This window comes from Silurus meridionalis, chromosome 15, assembly GCF_014805685.1.
Source record: "Silurus meridionalis isolate SWU-2019-XX chromosome 15, ASM1480568v1, whole genome shotgun sequence".
NCBI classification, from domain to species: Eukaryota; Metazoa; Chordata; class Actinopteri; order Siluriformes; family Siluridae; genus Silurus; species Silurus meridionalis.
In genome coordinates this window covers 13,946,388-13,967,903 of record NC_060898.1, presented here as the reverse complement: position 1 = coordinate 13,967,903, position 21,516 = coordinate 13,946,388, and the positions used below count along the sequence as shown (strand labels likewise).

At 40.8% G+C, this 21,516-nt stretch overlaps 1 protein-coding gene across 8 annotated transcripts in view; it reads right to left on the bottom strand.

Moving 5' to 3' along the window:
• znf462 (zinc finger protein 462) overlaps nucleotides 1–21,516 on the bottom strand; it is a 42,543-nt gene that overhangs the window by 9,851 nt on the left and 11,176 nt on the right. For all 8 annotated transcript variants that reach the window (XM_046868269.1, XM_046868268.1, XM_046868267.1 and 5 more), the window contains exons 2-3: nucleotides 8,174–8,427; nucleotides 51–5,419 (exon numbers count right to left, since the gene is read on the bottom strand). In XM_046868269.1, coding sequence (XP_046724225.1) covers nucleotides 51–5,419; nucleotides 8,174–8,396 — 5,592 coding nt within the window. In that variant the 5' untranslated portion in view covers nucleotides 8,397–8,427. The remainder of the gene's footprint in view (nucleotides 1–50; nucleotides 5,420–8,173; nucleotides 8,428–21,516) is intronic.

Sequence of the window (21,516 nt, the reverse complement as noted above, 5' to 3'; positions counted from 1 at the left end):
ATAAAGCTTCATACACCATGATAAATACAAATATATTAATTACAGCTCACCTTGTTTTCAGGCTGTGCTTCCAGTGTCTCTGCGGATTTCTGCCTGATCTGGAACTGCTTACCCCATTCATAGTGCACTGTCCTTTTCTCAAACTTCTCGTTATGCTTCGTAAGGTGGATGCTAAGTTCAGGAAGTGTGAGGAACTTGATTTCACAGTGAGCACATTGGTAGAGCTCGGCGCCTTCCTCCACTGGGCTCTGTATGGTAACAAAGTCGCGCTTGAGTTCGTTACTGTGGTAATCGTTGTAATGTGAGACAAGAAGGTCCATGGTGTCAAAGGTCAGCTCAGGGCACTTCATGCACTTGAACTGTTGCCATTCCAAGTCATTCTCCATGTGTTCTCCATCATTCTCAGATTTGACTTCCACCAGTTCTACATCATCAGTAATGGCTGGTGTCTCCGGATCCTTGGGATAAATCACAGTGAAGTAACGACCAAGTTTGCTGGAGGATTGCTTTTTTGGAAAAACCCCTGGGTGGCGCTTGACATAGTGTGAGATAATGCTTTTCCTGCTGAATGCCTGGAAAGAGCACAACGAGCACTTTCTACGGTCAACTGCTTGCCTCAGCTCCTCGCTCATTGCTGACTTAATTTCTTCAGAGGCCAAAGGTACAGTCACTTTGCTTGGTTTCTCACTCAAGGTCTTGGAAGCAGCGAGGCAGTGCGTGTAGTAAGCATCAATGTCATGCCGTTTCTGATAGTGAGCAGCCAGACCTTTTCGGATGGGGTTGGTGTAGGAACAAAGGGCGCATTTAAATACGTTGTTCTTGCCTTCGGGTTGAGCTCGTACATTGTTGTGCTTGATGCGGTAGTGCCGAGCGATACCCTTCCGGGTCGAGCAGAAGTACTTGCAGAGCTGACATCTGAACACAGTATGTTTCTCTCCCTTTGCAAATTCTGAGAGGGTAAGGTCGAACTCGCTTCTCTCGGATGTTTCAGTCATGCTGCTAGCACTGCATTCGGCAATAGTGTCCTCCTTTCTGATCGAGGAATGAACTTGTGTTGATGCAAATATTTCCGAAACAGACTGGTTGTGATATTTCTCATAATGAATCTTCAGCTTCTCAAGTGTTCCATGAGCATAAGGGCACATCTTGCATCTGTAGGCACCGTATCCCTGCCTCTGGTTTTTTGATCTTTCATCACCATCTGGCACCAAATCTTTGACCTCCTCAACATCATCAGCAAAGTCTTCAGCTGTTACTTTGACAAGAGGATGTCGTTTCTGGTAATGCGTAAGAACCCCGTGGATGCGGGAATTTACATATGGACAGTGCCTGCACTTGTAAACTGAACTAGGATTGATATCTGCTTCTTGTGCAAAGTCCGCAGCCTTAACTTTCATGCCTGGGTGTTTCTTGCCATAGTGCGTCAAAAGTCCATGTAGACTATTGTATTCAGAGAGACACACGGTACACTGGTAAGGATTGTTTGATATAGAGGAACTGGCAGAAAAGGAAAGGTGTGGATGGGGTTCAGGTGCCAACCTGCCAATCTCCACAATGCTTTCTTCAGATTGGTGACTGTTGAATGGGATGGACATTGAGACATTTCCCTTTCCCACTGGGGACAGATGGTTATCTGATGCTATGGTATGGTTTCCTTTAATGATGTCAATGAGAACAGATTCATCATCTTTGACTGCCCATGGATGAACAGCTTGGTAATGGTTGGTGATATCCCAAACAGAACAAGCCTCAAAGGCACAATCTCTGCATTGGTAATGCTTTATCTCAGAGTTGCCCACCTGCTTGGCGGTGGACATATCAGGACCAGCCCACAACTTGCTGGCCATATACGCATAATCAACATTGTGCTCTGGGTGTCGTCTTTGGTAATGCATGAGCAGCCCACTGGGCTCAGCATGGGAATAAATACACCATTCACAGTGATAACCAGCCTCCAAGATCCCATCTTGATAAGCCCAGCGCAAGATGGTCATGGCTGTGGCCTTCACAGTGGGGTGATCCTTCTTAAGATGCTTCTTCAAGGCATACACATAGGGAGATGTGTAGGCACAGTGTCGGCACTTCAAAGATCTAAGTGCTCTGGATTTTTCTGCATCAGTGACTGAGGTTGCAGTGGATGTGGAACTTCCGGTTTGGATCATCTGTGCCCTTTCCCTTTGACTGCGGACCACAGCGGTATGCCTTCGAACCAAGTCTGCATTAGCCTTTACGTCTCTGTGTTTCTTCTGGTAATGGATCAACACTCCTTTCACAGTGCGGTTACCGTAGTCGCAGTGCTGGCAAAAAAACAACATCTCACCCTCCCCCTTGTCTAAAGTTCCTTTTGGATGCAAATGATTGGATCCTTCCGTTGCATTGGTGCTTAACTGTTTCAGAAATTGTTTCGGAGGGGCAATCTGCAACTCATCCATAAGCTTCATCAACCCAAGTGTAGGAGGGGCATGCTTTATGTATTTAGCAGTCACCTTGATTTCTGGATGCCGCTTTTGGTAATGAACTAGAACCCCCACTACAGATCGGTTGTTGTAAACACAGTGCTTGCAGTAGTAAAGCTCGTCATCCAGGTTTAAGGGCAGAACAACGTTTGAGGGCTTCGGAGTACTGGAAAGGGTAAATGTGGAGTTGGCTGATGATTGGGCTCGATCAACTGATACGACTCGCATGGTTTTCTGTATGCGAAAGTATGATGCTTTCTGATCAGGATGCTTTTTCTGATAGTGAACCAATACAGAGTGCATATTGGGGCTTGCGAATGAGCATATGTCACAGTCGTACACCACCACATTCCCATCAACAATTTCTCTAAAGGCTTCAGAGTCCATATTTGAGTCTGGTGTTTTGATCGAGTTTTTAAGGGTGGGACTGGAAGAAGACTGTGAGGCGGAGTTGTTGAAGCTCTTGGGCCCTGAATTCAAAATTTCCCTCAGGGTCTGCGACTCTGTAGCTCCTTTCTGGGGCTGATCCACTATGTAGCTTGAGAAGATCATGGCGTTGTTGATTTTCACTGAGGGGTGCATTCTTTGGTAATGAGGCATCAGGCTTCTCACATTTGGGCTGGTGTATGAGCAGAAGCGACATGTGTACACTAAATCTGGCTGGTTAAAGTTGAGAACATTGCTAGCTTCTGGATGATGATCCATGTAGTGCTGGTGTAAGTCATTGAAGTTATTGTATTCTATGAAACACTCTAGGCAACGGAAGACAGCGCTCTGATCCTCTGGATCAAGAATGTATTTAAAGCTAAATTTAATATAGGGATGCATACGTTGGTAATGGGTGCTAACACTGCGAGCAGACTTGTTTTGGTACTCACAGTGTTTACAGTAGAAAAGGTTACCAGGTTCCTCTATGTACTCGGCACCCTCTAGATATGCCTCTCTGCTGTCTTGACTGCTTTGATCTAGAATATCTTTAGATTCTGCCCCAAAACTGTCCTCATCGTCAGAAACGGTGACTTGGATTGGAATGCTTCTTGATGGTAACTTGGACAGCAAACTACGCTTCCTTTTGCCGACACCACGCTCTATTTGATGAAAACCAGGTTTCCGGATGTACAAATGCTGTGTATTGTAGGTAAACCGTCGGCTTTGAATCTCAGAGTTCTCTTTCTCTTTCGTTTCACCAATATGATTCTCATTTTCCTCTTCCTCATCTTCCATATCATCGAGATTAATAACATCCTCTTGTTGCTGACTTTGACTGATTTTACTCTGCAGGTTGTTTGCAATTTCATCAATTCTTGTCCGTTTCTTGACCGGGGACAAATCCAGAGGCAAGTCATTTATCGACTTTCTGGCTGTCTTTCCAATTAGGTGCTTTCTTGAGGAAAATCCAAGGATAGATGTTTGAGTTTTTTGCACAAAGTTCGATGTGCTGTATGATTCCGTTTCAGAGTCCTGCTGCTCGTTTAATGAATCGTCTTGACTTGTGGGTTGCATCCCATCACAGTACGAGTGCTTATGTTGCTGGTGGACACGTAAACCTTTAAGTGTCATCGTGGAGAAATTACAGAGTGAACAATGATGAGAATTTTCCTCTTCTACATCAGTGGACTTTTGGCCATTCATGGTAGAGCTGCCATTTCCACCATTGACTGGGTCTTCAAGTTGGCCATCTTGGCTTTCATGGGTTAGATCCATGATGTCCCATTCAGAAGTGGAGCCAACGTGACATTGCTTATGTGTGGCAAGTTTTACTGAACTTGTACAAAGAAATGTACACTCATCACACTTGTACAACGTGGTTTGACTGGCTAAATGAATGTTTTCTATATGGTGAAAGATACTGTTATGATGTTTAGACAAGAATGAGCAGAATGGGCACTGTAACCTATTCATTTGCCTTCCAATATGAATTCCTTCCATCTCTAACAGTTTATTATTCTCCTCTGATAGAAGCAGCTTAGCAGAATCCTCCGTGCACAACGAGTCATAAGTTGGATCATCAATGCCATCAACGAATTCTTCCTCAGAGCTGCTCTGTGAATCGTTCAACACACTGGTATCCAGATCTACCCTTGAGTGTGACATGTCTGACATTGTAAAAGTCGACCTCTCTGACAGTATGGAAGAGCCTGTGCTGTTAGGAACCTTTCCTGCAATATTGGAATACTGAAAATTTGACAGCCCCGATATGGACTTTACTGAGGCACTGCCCTTCACAGATGCTGCGGAGCCTTCATTGCCACTTAGATCAGTTGACATTAAGTTGGAGGTTGGAGTGCTTCTTGGTGATGAAGGAGAATTTGATTTTGAGGATCCTGCACTTCCATCTGCTTTGGGCTTTTGCAGCGATACCATAATCTTAACCATGTTTCGATGCTTCTTCATCATATGATCACATAACTGTTGTCTTTGCAAGGTCTGGAAGCCACACCACTCACAGCTAAAGCCGCCTCTGGACCGGGCTTTGATCATGGATTCCAAAACTTTACGCTCTGTAAGATCCTGTGATTCCTCGCACTGTTCTTCCGAAGACATGGCATCGGAGTCCATGTCCAGAACCTCGGTTTCAGCTTCTGCTTCGACAGGAGAATCTGAATGGGCCAAAAAATGATCTTTGTGGTGCATACTCTGATGCTTTATGATTCTCGCTCTGCGAGGAGATTTATATGTACAGTACTGACAGGAGTACAACTTTTCTACGCTACGATGTGCTGTAACATTGAAGCCTGACTTGGAGGTGTCAAGGGAATTTATATGGTCATTTGAATAAGCACCTCCTTCAATGCCATGGACCTTCTTAACATGCTCATTGAGGAGGGATTTTGATCTGAAGTAGCGCACACAAAATTTGCACTGAAAAAACGGGTTTGTTGTCTTCTCGACTGACTGATTGTAAATTGTTTGGTTTGAACTGGAGAAGGGCCCCGGATCTGTGGTGAAGGAGTTCTGGAGGCCTGAAACATAAACACAGAAATAACATTTATTTTTTTGCATGCTGTTTATTTGCATATCTGCTGAAAGCAGTAAAGGCTAGAAGTCCTTTCATCTGGAATCTATAAAAGGCTCCATTATAACAAATGGAATCTATTTTACAATTTACTACGCTGCTTAATAGTTTCATAAGCAAGGAAAAAATGACAGCAAATACTAACACTAGATGATAAAATGTGAACACCGATTCCATATGTAGCAAATAACCTGGGACAGTTTGTGTAAACACTGCAGGTTCACAATTTTCATGCAGATTCAAATCCTGAAAATGATTTACATTTTTAATGTTATATTTAAATGTTCAAAAATCGTTTCAGTGGACCTTGAAATCAAATCCTCCTAAATACTTAAACTATTTTGTTCATATGGAAAATGAAGTTATGTTGAAAAGCCATAGAAGTGTAGCAAATGAGTAGAAATGGAAATAGGCATGAAAGATGTCAAATCTGTTAGAAATGGGTGGTTTTTTTTTGTTTTTTTGTTTTTTTAGCAAAAAGTCTTATGAACTGATTTTGATTGAATTGACACAAGCTTATCCTCCTCATGGCCACCTTAAAGAATCAAACTTTTCCTGTATGGCTTCACTTCCTGACCAAAAAAGGGGAACCAAAAGACATCTCCGTTATCGTCGCCCTGCACGGTTTCAGTATGGGTCTATATTTTCTGGAATTCACCCAGATACCAAGATTTCCCAGCAATGTGTTTAAACAGTACACATGATAATTAAGTGTATAAATTTTAACATAAAGCATTTTCATTTAATTTTGCATGCAGATTGACGTGATTCACGATGTGATGCACACATGAGACTGACTAATGTCGTGGAAAGATGTCCAGCGTGATTCATTAATTCTGAGAAACTAAACCAGATTTGACAGAGTTGTGTGCAGGATGTGCTTATATATATTATGGTAAGAATTTGGGATTTATGGCCATAATGAATCCCAGAAATGTTACAATAAAAATGAAGATTTCATTTATGTAGTTTTCGGTAGCACAGATTTACTTTGCATCTGTGTATGTTGATAAGTGATACATCATTAGTAAATCACTAAACGAGTTCATGGCACAGCTGTTTAGTTTTGTAGCACTAGGACTAGTAGTTTCAGTTTGTGTATGTTAGTGACAAATACAATCTTGAATCTAGTATATCCACGAAACACCTTCAAAAGAAAAGCTCACAGGGAGCTGAAAAAGACAAAATGACAACTAAATCTAAATCAGCGAATGGTAAATATTCGAATGCAGCTCAGTCATTGCAGCATCAATCAGAGATCAGACACTCAGCTTTATCTCCTTTTACAGGGTGCCATTACACTTGTCCTAATGGAAGATGATTTATCAGTAAGTCTCAATCAATATCTCAATATATTATGAATACTCATTTGTTTAAAAGCTAACATTTACAACCACATACATAAATGTGACCAGACTGGAGCTTTTTAAAAACTAAGGTGTGGAACACACACCCAGCTGGGATGCCATCGTGTGTTCTGTTCAAATCAGGAAATGACGTTCAATAAAATGGATGCTGTTTACATTACAGATTTTAAGTTAACGCCTCATTATCACCTAACATTTAACACTCTCACGCTGGCTCTGTTTACTGCTGTGACTTAAACAGCATGAAATACATTGTTCCCACAACTCCAGAACCAGCAGGTTAATGGAACCAAGCCAAGAGCCAGCCAGGATTCTAAGAACAACTTTTTTCGGTCCTTCAATTTTTAATTTTTTTTTATGTGCCAACATTTCATTTTATTTACACATTCGCACATGTTGATTTATCTACATTGAGCTCATCTTTGCCACTAGACAAGGAAAAGGGAATATATATCAATCCCATGGCCAAGAACAATAAACACATAAGATACATGAAAGTGGAGAAAGTAGAGGAAATGGTGAATGTGGGGAAAATACAGAAAATATAAGTACAGAAAGTGGAAAATGTAAAAATGGCATATGAGGAAGAGAAAGTGAAACAAATGGGGAAAGTAAAGAAAGTTGAAAAGATGGAGAATGAGAAGCAAGAACACAAGGTGAAGAAACTTTCCGAAAGTTGAGAAAGTGAAGAAAAAATTAATAATAATAATTGAAAAAAAAGTACTGTACATGAAGATGATTTAAAAGAAAGAATGTTGAGATAATAGAAAAAAAAGTAGAGAGGCTGGGGGCAATAGATAAGGTGGTGAAATTGGAGAATGTGGAGAAAGAAAAGAGGTAAAGAAGGTGTAGAAAGTAAATTGGGTAGAGAAATTGGGAAACATTAAAAAAAAAAGTAGAGAATGTAAAGAAGGTGAAGAAAATGTAAAGAATATGTAGAAATTAAAGAAGCTATAGCTAATGAAAAAAGAAGAATGAAGGGAGAACAAGGGAGGTGGTAGCTTAGTGTTTAAGGCTCTGGGTTACTGATCGGAAGGTGCGAAATTGCCAAGCTGCCACTTTTTGGGCCCTTGAGCAAGGCCCTTAACCCTCTGTGCTCCAGGAGCGCTGTAACATGGCTGATGCTGTGCTCTGATCCCAGCTCCCTAACATCACTGGGATATGCGAATCAATTGTTGTCCCATGGGATTAATAAAGTATTCAAAAATAAAAATAAAAGTGGTAAAGATGAGAAGGAAAGGTGGGGGACAGGTCAAAGAAGCTGAGAAGCATCCTTATGTTTGCAGAATTGTAAATTACATTAAGTTTAGTTGCTGTTTGGGTTGCAGCTGTACCTGGTTCCTTGTGTGGAAATTCACATTCATTATTGCCGATGTCCTCGTCGTCCTCCTCTGTGTGACTGAAGGAGTTTAAGGAATCGGACCTTGACCTTTGAGGAGATTCATTCCCAACGTCTGTAGGCTGCAGGAACACAGTGTGGACATCCTGAATGTGAGCTTTGAGCTCATCGCAGGACTCTGCACGGAAATCGCAACCATCGCACTGTAGCACCTCCATCACTGAACAGTCCCTGGAAAATCAGGGAAACCTGTCAAGCAGAGAAAATACATAAAGAAATGAATCAACAAACAATGGACTTGATGTGATGTGATGTGATGTGTAGAGACGTCTCTCATCCTGCAGTGACCCGTCTCATCACCTCAATATGGCAAATCACAACTATTTTAAATCCCCAGCACATCTTAATTTCAACCTCATCATGATCGATATGAATAACACTGCGCTGAAAGCCCTCCTCATGCTCCACGAGTCTTATATACCGACACAAAAGGCGGCTTGTTTCCAGGAACACTTGCTGAGAAGGGATTATGGCTGGATTCACTCTCTTTCTTCATGACCTTGGGATAAAACCGCAGCTGGAGAACACCGGCGTGTCTCCGTATTTACATAACACATCTTTGTCACACTGCATCAGGTGCTTCTGGAGCAATGAGGACTGCTCTAAGCACTGATGTAGCCATGAAAAAGCAAAGAACTGTGGCATAATTATTATACCAGAAACCACAGAAAATTAATAGCAGTCTCAGAGAATCTCGATAAATTCTTTTACTTATAACAATTGCACAAAAAGAAAAATTCTAATGGTATAAAGCTATAAATCCAAAAAAAAACCTCAGACACACTTTATAAAGGATATATTAAAGCATATATTATCTTCTTCCAGCTGCTCCCATTAGGGGTCGCTACAGCGGATCATCCGTCTCCATACCACTCTGTCCTCTACATCTGCCTCTTTCAAACCAACTACCTGCATGTCTTCCCTCACCACATCCATAAACCTCCTCCTTGGTCCTCCTCTTTTTCGTCTTCCTGGTGGCTCCATCCTCAGCATTCTCCTACCGATATACCCCATGTCCCTCCTCTGCACATGTCCAAACGATTTCGATCGGGCTTCTCTCACTTTGTCCCCAATCCATATGTCCATATATTATGGAAGTAATAAAACTAGATGTGATTTTAAAGTGTAATGAGTGACAGGGTGGTGCAATGAACCCCAAAGTTAATTATTTTTCAACAGCACATCCCCACGTTTTAACCACTCCACCAAAGCAATTTCCTAAAGTGTCATGCATGTCATATGAATGATAAACATTCTGTCCTACTTCTCACTCTCCATTTATAAAACCAAAAGCTAGCAAGCTTCCCTGTTCTGGAGATGTTTCTGTGTTCGAAAACTAAACTTAACAGCTTTACTCGTGACTGTTACAAAGCTCTGAAACTGGAGACCTCTTCCATAAATATCTTCATGCAGAGAATCATATCAATGAATACACGTGTTTTAAATAGGTTTTTGTGGAGCACCTTCCTGTGAAGGAACTGTTGCTATAGAAGTGGTAATGTATTAGAATAAAGGCATTAAACTAGGCTTGCACCTAACAGTTCTTTTGATAACTGGTTAGACTGGGCGAATGCAAGTAACCCTCGTACAGACACTAAACCCAAGCTCAGGATCGAACCAAAGACCCTTGAGCTGTGAGGTGGCATGAGTATCCTGTCCACTGTGCCATGCATAAGAATATTATCAAGTGTCTATATCAACTAAATGGAACACCCCGCCTAACCATGATGAAAATATTGTGTACAGGGTCAACATAGTTTGTCTTATCTGAACAGGCAAATTCCAAGTAAATGCAAACTAATGATGCCCTGGCTGTCTTATCTCTCACCGGTTTATTTAGTTTGTCAATGTGTGTATGGCGTAAAGAAATTTTGGTGTGTGGAATCGTCTCCAAAGCTTACGGTTGACCGTCACTGGATGGAATCAGTGAATCAACTCTTTTTGACTTTGATGTGCACAAAAAGCTTTTTATTTTAATATATACAGTGGTCTTAGAACGTAACCCCCGCCAGTTCCGAAAATCCATGAATTTTGGATGCACCCCCAAAGCCCCTATGGTACCTTAGTGCATTCACATTGTCACTTTAATACAATAATAATTAAAAAAAAAGTTCTGAAATTTCTTAGAAAAGTTTAAAATGTCATTCCTAATGTTCCTGAACATTCGGTCCTGCTGCGGATTCCTGCGAATTTTACGATGATCCGCAACTTGCTGTTAGTCAGGTACACCTGCGGAATATCGGGGGGGTTGACTGTACTCTGTGTTTAAGTGTTTAACACTAATGCAGGGAAGCCCCTGCTGTAGGTCTGCTAGACGAGTTTAGAGCAGAACAAGCCATGACTTTGCTACAGAATTGTCAAGAGCTTCAAATGCATGATGAACAGCGGGATCTTGTACATGAGGCTCAAGTGTCATTTCCAAAGCAGTCAATCACCTTATCAACTATGCCCTTTATATCATCAAATAACTCACCATATTTATTGTATTATAAGAATTGGCTAAATGCACTGGTTAAAATGATTTCCGTAAATAATTTGTGGAGAATTCAAAATATAAGTTTGACCCATAGAGCATCCAGCAATATGTACGTCATATAATACAACTCAAATATACTTTAGCATTCTTCAAGCAGACACATTTCAATGTGTCTCATATTAAACCTCTAAAGAATGATTACTGACATGAAAACAAAAATCTATGCCATCACTACAGCTAGGCCAACAATCCAGTGTAATGTAAAGTGTTCCCTGTCTAATCAGGCTCTGTAATTTGTATTAAAAGTTTTTTTTTTGTTTAAATGAATTGGCAAAGCATGTCACAGTGAGCATTAAAACACAATCCGTGAGGAAATTGACTGGCAACTATTTTGTTGATTAGTTGTTGCAGCCCTTATTTAGACCTGTGATTTGCAGCTGCGCTCCTGCCAGAGCTGCTGTTACACAAAATTAATTCCCACTTTCCGAATCAGAATACGGAATTCGACAACACTTTAATGTAACTTATAATAAATCAGTATGTATTCCAGAGCACAAGTCTTTATTTCTAATGAGCTGTTCATATTTCAAATTGGTAACTGTATATAACAAAAAAGTGAGCAATTGCTCTAAAATAAGATCGAGGATAATTATTCAATAGTACACTACAATACATTAATACTGTGCAAGAATGATGTGTAGCATTCAATTTTACCGTGTTTACAAATAAATAAAACTTCTGCACTTAACATACTAAGCACCAAACCTACTGTCAAATCTAACAAGAACTAAATCGCTGTCCACACAGCAGGGCTTTTATAAAAATGTATTTTTATGTTTCGTGTGATGTGCAGCCTTGCTGTGTTTCGGAGTAAGGATACAAATCAACAAGGCCTTGAAAACTGTAGAAACAAAACACCGATCCATTCTTATTCCAGAACCTCACACACTCCAGACCTCGAAGGCAAACCGAGTTGACGGCTGACAAACAAAAGTGCGGCGTTTCTAATAGTCAAGGACACTAAATGAAGGACTCGATGCTCAAGTGGTCCAAGGCTGAGTGATGAGTGAAGGTCAGAGGAAATGTAGAGCTGTGAGAAAAAATAAACTGTTTGCGTGTGTTCACTGCCGAAAAAACATTATTTTTAAAGTTTTTTTTGAAAAAACTTTATCAAAATCAACCAACTGAAGTTTCACCCACTATACACTGCTCTGTCTGAAAGGCCACACCCTATTCATTATGATTGACAGACACAGAAGCCATGCCTCTTTCAAGTGTTGGGTATAGAGGGTCTTAGCACAAGCAGTAAGCAGCATAGGGGCCATTCCTCTTTCACTTGCATTTACAGGCCATAGAAGCCATGCCTCCTTCATGAAAACTAACAGACACAAACACCACACCCCCTTTACTGGGACTGACAGACACAAACACCACACCCCCTTCACTAGGACCGACAGGCACAAACACCACACCTCCTTCACTAGGACCGACAGGCACAAACACCACACCCCCTTCATTGGGACAGACAGACACAAACACCACACCCCCTTCACTGGGACCGACAGACACAAACACCACTCCCCTTCATTGGGACAGACAGACACAAACACCACCCCTTCACTGGGACCGACAGACACAAACACCACTCCCCTTCATTGGGACAGACAGACACAAACACCACACCCCCTTCACTGGGACCGACAGACACAAACACCACTCCCCTTCATTGGGACAGACAGACACAAACACCACACCCCCTTCACTGGGACTGACCGACACGAACACCAAACACCACACCCCCTTCACTGGGACTGACAGACCCAAACACAACACCCCTTCACTGGGACAGACAGACACAGACACCACACCCCCTTCACTGGGACTGACAGACCCAAACACCAAACACCACACCCCCTTCACTGGGACTGACAGACCCAAACACCACACCCCCTTCACTGGGACTGACAGACCCAAACACCACACCCCCTTCACTGAGATTGAAAGACACAAACACCACACCCTCTTTACTGAAACTGACAGGAATGAAGAAAAAAAACCCAGCACATCTTGCACAAGTACAGATCCAGACACTAAGATCATGCCTTTTTTAACTAAAACTGAAAGAGCCAGAGACCACGCCCCTTTTGAAACTTCTAGTGTGATGAGATCTTTTTAATTGTAATAATTTACAGCCAATCAGTGCACCAGAAGAAAGGATTACAGTGTTTATGTTTCATTTTTAACAAGTTCAAACCAGTATGTTCAAATGACATTAAGCAATCTCTCAATGAAGCAATAAATTAAAAAAGTGCTTTTTTTGAAGCTGGTTTCATCAGAAACTGAATAGCAGAGCTAGCCGTAATTTCTGGGGAAAAATAGGTAGCCAAACGTTTGTGGAAACCTGGAAATCACGCCCATATGTGTTTGGTGAACATGCCATTCCAGATATAGTTCTCCTTGCTGTTAAAATAACCTTGACTCTTCTAGGAAGGCTTTCTAGATCTTGGAGCGTGGCTGTAGGAATTTGTATTCCTTCAGCCACAAGAGCATTAGTGAGGTCAGAAAATAATGTTGGGTGAGGAGGCCTGGGGTGCGTTCCAGTTAATCTCGAAGGTGTTCACAGTGAGGCTGGAGTCAAGGTCATGTGTGCAGCTCTTCCACTTCGAAATTGTTTCATGGGTTTTGCTTTGTGCAAAGCAGTATGGACATCCTGGAACAGGAAACTGTAAAGTTCTAGAATGCAAAGACAACTGCGTATACAACTGTGGGCTTCCAACTTTGTGGTCCATTTTGGGGAAGAACCACAACTGAAATTTAGTGGTTAAGTGTCCATAAACTTTTGGCCATGTAGCATAGGTGTTTTCCATTTATTTGAACAATAAACCTAATGGCTACATCTAAAAATCTAAGCGATTGCATTTTTTGTTGTCTGTCTTATGTTTCCAACATCTGCCTCCAAAATGGAGTCAAGAAGGTGTTTTTTTTTTGTTTTTTTTTAATGCGTGCGCACGACAAGAAACGACTTGAAGGTGAAAATCATCACGGGAAGCATCTGCCTCTGTGCAATGCTATGCTAACTGCTAATAACTAATAAGAGAAATTTTTTTACAGGTCTTTGTTGCTGTGACAAGTGCAGATCAGTGCAAGTCCTTTGAGATTCAAGGACAGCAGCCATTTTAAGTTTCAGCCGTGTGTGTGTGTGTGTGCTCACAAAGTCTCTGGTGAAATTTCAGTCCATTGGTTATAGCCTAATATCGCTGAAATCTATTCATCTACAATACATGTATAAAAGACAGATGCTAATGCAAATGCTAATGATGTGGTGTGTATAAGGAATGATGTTCCTCTGGCGAAGTGCTGACAAAAAAAAAAAATGTCCTACAAACGCACAGCTCAGCAGAAACTCTTCACTCCTGCCAGCCTGACTTGGCCATTTTATATGTCAGAACGAAACCTCAGCCCATCTCAGGATTAAACACAGAGAGCTAACACAGTCTCTGAGCAGGTTCTCAAGGACAATCGCTTAAAAAAAAAAAAAAAAATTCTTTTGCAGGCTGGAGAAGAAAAGTGCCAGCTCGGCCCCACGAAAGGGTCTAAAAATGCAAAGCATGCCTGAAACGTCCTTTTTTTTTTCTCTCCAGAGCTTAAAAACATCTGCAGCGCTGGGAAGAGGAGCAACGAGACAGAGAGATGTGGAACTGTAATGATACACTAGGCTGGAAAAAGAAATCTAAAATGGCAACATTAACATGACACCAAATCGCTAGAAGGTTCCTGAACAGTTCTCTGGATCCTCATCGATTCCCTGTCTTCTTAGAGATTCTATTTATAATCTGTAAGTTTCCTCCTAAACCATATATTTGAAAGACGCAGCTCAGGTGATGGACTTTTCCAACAATTTGCACCATGCCTTGAAGGAACCAGCTTCTAGCATGTTCTCATTATCTCCAGAAGGAAACAGGGGTATGTGGGTGGGACAAGAAGTAGGGTTAATCCGTCACTGGTCAGCACAAAGTTACCATACTTATAATATTAATGTGTCTTAATGATTGTTGGTTCAACATTTTTGAAATCAAATAAAATGTGTTTCCTGCCATGTGGAAACCACCCACCGGTGTGATAAGTCCTAAAGGTCTGGAATTTTGCCGTGTGGTAAACACCGACCGGTTTATCCACATCGGCTCATTCTTCTAGCTAATGCAGTCTCAATCACATCAGGTCAAATGTTTACACTTCTATCTGTCTCATGGTAGCTGCTCAATAAAAAAAAAACGCAAGCGGACGGTAAAATCGTCCAGAATGATCAAACGACGAAAAACACCTAATATGTGGTTACTTTTTTCCACCATGTGCTTGTTCATTTGCGCCTACTGACATGTGGATGTGAAATAATGATCTGAAAAAGAAACGCTGTAGTTGTATAGAAATGTAACACGACGGCGAGAGGCGATGGATCAGCACATTGTAAAGCGCAAACACGAACAGGAGGTTAAGCCGATTAAGTCGCAGAGGTTTTTAAGTCCACTCGGTTGCGAGCTACTCGCAGATTTTACGTGATGCGGACGGAGGTTCAAAACCGCACTGAGCTGAGCTTTAACATGCATCTAATCAGCTCTGTTGGACTTCTTCAAAATAGAATTGGCAAATGATTTAGAACGTGGTTCGTCCAAACACGCACTATCACACAATAGCATAAAAGCACGACCATGAATAACATCTAAAAAATATATACAGAAGAATATATATGTATTCAGAGGACCAGTGCTGAGAGCAACCAAAGAACTTTCTCAGAAAAAACTGCTTTTCATTCTGGACAGGGTTTTTTTTCTTTTCAGTTAAGCCAGAATTCACTGGAACGCTTCTGACTCGTCTAGTTCAGCGTGTTCTAGACTATCATCCTTCACATACTTCTTTATCAAGTTCTTACACAACTCAGAGGTGCGTCAACATTGATCATTATCTCAGAGAAGAACAAAGGTTTACTTAACAAGCTGATTATTCAACAAGAAATTGTTTTAGCCATTCTGATCAAAACCATCAGGATTGCCAAACAATTCACTATTATGGTGGTTTCCTTTTCTGATTCTAGGTTTTGTTTTTAGTCAGAACATGGTTCTTTTAGGTCAAATGGACACGATTATTCTTTATGTCCTCTGTCGTCATATAGTCTCTGAGCAGGTCTGAGGTGCATCAACTAGAAGAAGAATATATTCCCCATCTATCTCTAATTTCAAAAGTCTAGCTCTTCGACTACTAGCCATTCTGGTTAGAATATGGGCAGATCATGACCCTCTTCACGTCCTTCTCAAAAATCCAGTATTCTGCTCCTTTTATTCTTTAAATCTGACCTTTGGTTCTTCCAGGTAAGTCACAGATGGTGAAGACAAAAAAACTTTCCAGTCAACAATTTTGGGTTACATTGATGAGTAACTAAAGACCTGTTCTTCTTGTGATCCTGATAAAGCAGCATTCCAACAGACCAACACTAAGGCTACAAACCCTCATGGATTTGGTAACCATTAATCAGCAGATAACTAAACACCGCAACTTTTTACTTGGTGGTCAAGAGACTTAACAGTGTCACTTTTTTGCAGTGAGACAAAATTCCTACTTAAATTCAGAAGCTATCTTATTTACACCAAATCTGCAAGATTATTTATTTCTCTGGGTGCTTGATGCTGCAATACATAAAACATTTGCTTGTGAAAAAAAACCTGAAGCTTTTATAGGAGAATATTGACCTTCACTTTACTTATTTACAGATCTCTTCTTCTATCCATTCAGAAAAAATGGTTGAAATACTCTGTCCTACAGAATGTAAAACCTTTTAAATAAACTAGGGTCAATGTGTACTGGACTTGGCGGCCAGTAAAAACCACACACATTTTGCATGGTGCATGCAAACTTAGGCCTTTAATGATCAGATGCAAGGATCCTGGTCCAGCCACTAACATAAAACATAACATGAATCATAAAATGTCATTAAAATGGATAGTTATGAAATGATTAAATGGCCACACTGTAGGTTAAGGCTTAACATCTGGGATTATTTGTCATAGACTGGAACAGATCTTTGGGACTGGGAATAACTAAGAGTAAGAAACAAACAATGGGACCAACCAAAAGTCAGAGCGCGAAATACTTGAATGAACCAAGGCATAGTTATAGGACACCTATATAAATAGGATTAATTCCTTTTGTTTTATCAAAGATAATGAACCCATTTATATTTCACATAAAGTATATAGTCAAATATCATGTTAAAAGTGCTTAATGAATCCCAGCAGGAAAGAAGTGGAAAATAATTGTCAATTATAGTATCTCGGTCAAAACCAATGGCCTGAACGTCTACAAATCATTCAAGATCTTCTAATATATTTAAGCCAGTGCTCTGGCCCTCCTGCTGTATCTGCTGTAATCTTCTGCTTCCCCCAGCAAATCCCTTTCAGAGCAGATGGCAGCAGAACTGAACTGGGTCAACCATTAACCAGTTACAACATCTGAATGAAGCACCAAGACACTGAAGCATGGGGGGAAAATAAATAAATAAATGTAAAAAAAAAAAAAAAAAAAGGTATCGGTTCTACTTCTGCTAATAAAAACATTTCTTTCGCAAAAATGGACTGAGGGGTGGGACTAATTTGACAGAAGTGTATGTGCTGCGATTTTGTCCTTTTGCCAAGTCTCCTGAAAGAATCATCTCGGTGAAAAAAAAAAAAAAAAAAAAACACTTCCTGTTTAAATTTCCCAACTTTGTGACCTCGGGCACCTGGAGTGTGCTTCCTTTTCACCGGTGTGGTCCATGTTCATTAACCCAATTAAATTAGAAACACAGTAAGATGTGTATTTAACCGAAATTGGGTGTTATTTAATAAACAACCGTACAATTAGTTATTCACAGAGGTTTGCACAATGCTTGATTTTGTAACATGACCACCCTCAGGTGGATTATCTTCATCTAAACGCACAGCCTATTCACTTTCACTTATAGTACAGCAATTTACCATGCAAATTTATTAAAAGGCACTAACATGCTAAACAACTGAATGGATTCAACTAAGATTTCATGTTGTTTACATTTTGCCAATGACAGTTGTTTCCTTGTCAGCATCTCTCTAAACCCCCTCTCTCTCTCTCTCTCACACAAAAAAAAAATATCGCTTGCAGTTTTACCAAGAAACTGGGGAAAAAAAAAACTATGGCCTGAAGAATTTCCCATGCGGGCAAACTTTGCAAAGCATACTTGAGACTCCACATACAAACAACACACAAAAAATGTATTTATTATAAGTTTCATATTTCTCAAGTCCACCGTACTGAATCATACTGACAAAGCTGTGCTGTTGGACAAAATATACCCCCCTGACCAATCAGATTCGAGAAATCAACGGCGCTGTGGTACAATTTATAATCAAGTAATTAACTTCACAGGACCATTAAATCATCCATTAATTTAGTTATTCATTCATTCAGCAACTGGAAATGGGTTCTTTTCACATTTCTAAAGTGATAAAAATGATCTCTGCAGTGTGAGAAAGAAACCTGAAACACCAGGAAATTTCGCTGGAGCTAGTGATGCAACGATCAGTGGTAAAAGATAAACGGTGATCTCCTCCACTGAACACACGTGAGCCTTTAGATTTGTCCAAAAATAAAGAGCTTTAGAAGACAGCTGTCCTTATTCCTTCCTGGTGAATGTGATTTGTTTCATCTGCTCAGAATGATTTCTCTTCCCCCTCCTCCCCCAGCAGCCCTTTCTCCTGACAGGAACACTGCTTCAACAGATCTGTATAACAGGAGTGGAGGTGACCCTCAGCCTGTTCCGCTTCAGAGCGAGTCCATTTCAGCACAGCTAACATTCATCTGTCCACCATTTTGTGCTCCTCAAGGCTATGAAGAGGGCCTTGTTCCTTTTTTTTGTTCCTCCATGCTCCCTCCCTGAAGCTCGCTATCCTATTACACACATGGCATGGAGTAACCTCCAGCAAATATCTTCGGATCAGCCTGTTTCTTTTTTTTTTTTTTTTACTTTACGTTGGTGCTCGTGAAAGCAGAAACGTTGTAGATCTGTTTTAGACAGAGAGCAATGGCGAAGAAGCAGAGCCCACAGCTCTGAAATGTTCTGCTCAAGCACGAGAGAGGAACTTAAAAGACGCATTTCCATTCCAAAGATTCCAGTTAAAGGATTTGAATGGAAGATTCTTCGCTAAATTGGGTTTAATGATTAACTTATATTGTTGTACTAATAGATGGAGTTTGTTTGTTTTTAGGATTTGGATGATTTAGTCCGATTTTGTGATCTTTAACGATTTTGAAACAAAATATTGTTTGTTACTACTGTGTGATCTACACATGTAACATGCTATACTGGCGGCTATAAGCGTTAATTACTTGTTAGCTACGTTATCTTCTGTGCAAAACTAAAGATGCGAACTTCAGGGCTGGACCCTGAAGACGCTTATACATTACAGAAAAAGGTTATTTTTTATATAGCAGGGTAACAGAATAATGACTGAAAATATACCCGTAGTAATGTTTAAAATAAAGTTTTATACCAGATGAACAGTGACAAGAAAACAGCTCTAAAAAGGATAAATACATTTAAAAGTGCACGGTTGTGTTCTAATAAGTTCCTGACCTGTACAGCATCTAAACATCAATAAAAGACCAAACACCACAAACACAATTGTTATGATAACGTTTCCTGTACACTTTACCTCCCCTCACACACACACACACACACACACACACACACACACACACACACACACACACACACACACGCACCATATACAACCATGCCAAATAGTTTCCCATAACAGTAAGACCCCGGTTGGCCTGGTTAATTAGTGAGCGAAGTCTTCAGCAAAGCCACAGCGATGCTCCGTTACAGTGACAGCAGGTCATTCCCTCTGGCTGCGTCTCAAACCACCAAACATCGTTAGTAAATATATGGGGTCTAATTACACCACTGTCTGCAAACCCTAGTAAAAAAAAAAATGGAAACTTGGAAACAAAAAACTCCATTAATCTAGCCTTTTTTCATTTATGGTTAGGATTAAGTGATCTGTAAGACAATGACAAACAATGGGTAAGGTGAGAAGAAAGGAAAGCTCTGAGGACCGTGATGGTGTTAAAGAAACCACAGCAGGTGGCAGGTTGTTTCACCACACCACAGAGACCCCTCCTCAAGAAATGTGTGTGAGTGTGTGTGTGTGTGTGTGTGTGTGTGTGTGTGCGCATGCCAGTGTCTCTTTCAGTCATAGAATAACCAGTAACTCAGGAACAAAGGTTCACGTTTCTGATGTCTGCATGCTGAGCAGTTTTTACTTTAACTTGCTGTTATATTGTCCTTGTTGCAACTAGGACTTCTTATGGTTTACACAATCAGTAAACAAATTGCATTTTACACCACAAATTCATCTAAAAATGTATGGTATATTTACATTCAACTTAAAACATAAGAAAACAAAAATCCCATTTAAATCCAAGTCCACACATATAATTCCAAAACTAAAATACTAGATAAATAAAGAAGTATACTGCCTACACAGATCAGCCATAACATTAAAACCACCTGCCTAATATCGTGTCGTTCCCCTGACTCGTCACAGCCTCGACTCTCTGAAGGTGTGCTGTGGAATCTGGCACTAAGATGTTAGCAGCAGATCCTTTAAGTCCTGTGAGCTGGGGCCTTCATGGAGAACTTGTTTGTCCAACATATCCCACAGATGCTCAATCGGAGTGAGGTCTGTGGAATTTGGAGGTCAAGTCAACACCTTGAACTGTTCGTCATGTCCCTCAAACCGTTCCTGAACAATTTTTGCAGTGTGGCAGAAAGCATTATCCTGCTGAAACAGGCCACTGCTATCAGGGAAGACTGTAGCTGTATCCTGTATAAAACAATGTTTAGGTAGGTGGTACAGGTCAAAGTTACATCTACATGAATGCCAGGACCCAAAGTTTTCCAGCAGAACATAGCACAGAGCATCTTGATACATCTGCTGCTTTCCACAGTGCACTCGCATGTACACACAAGATATAAAAGAAAACATGATTCATCAGACCAGGCAGCCTTGTTTCATCGCTTCATGGCTCAGTTTTGAAGATCCCTTGGCTATTGTAGGTGCATTCGATGGTGGACAGGGGTCAGCATGAGCACTCTGACGAATCTGAGCCTATGCCCCCTATACTCGGCAAGCTGTGACGCACAGTGTCTTTTAAAACCTTTTTATAATAGCCAGCATTAACGGTTTCAGCAACATGTGCTACAATATCTCTTCTGTTTGATCGCTCCAGATGGACTATCCTCCACTTCCCACAGGCATCAGCCTTGGGCACCCATGACCCTGTCTCCAGTTTACCGTTGCTCTTCACTGGACCAGTTTTGGCAGGTTCTAGCCGCAACATACTAAAAAACACCCCACAAAACCTGCCATTTTAGAGATGTTCTGATCCGGTCATCTCGCCAACACAATTTGGCCCTTGTCAGAGTCTCTCCGATTTTAACACTTGCCCCCTTTCTCTGCATTCAACACATCAACTGTGAGAACTGGCTGTTCACTTGCTGCCTAATATATCCCACCCCTTAACAGGTGCCATGTAAAGAGATAATCAATGCTATTCACTTCATGTGTCAGTGAAGTAAATGTTATACAGAGCAAAAAAAAAAGAATGATTCAAATTAAATGCGTAGGGATTTAAACAAAAATGTTTTCAGTAATAGTTGAAAGCTTTCTAGATTTATGATCTGGGGTATGAGAAGGTCTGTCTTAAGCTGGAGGGGTGTAGAAACAAAACGA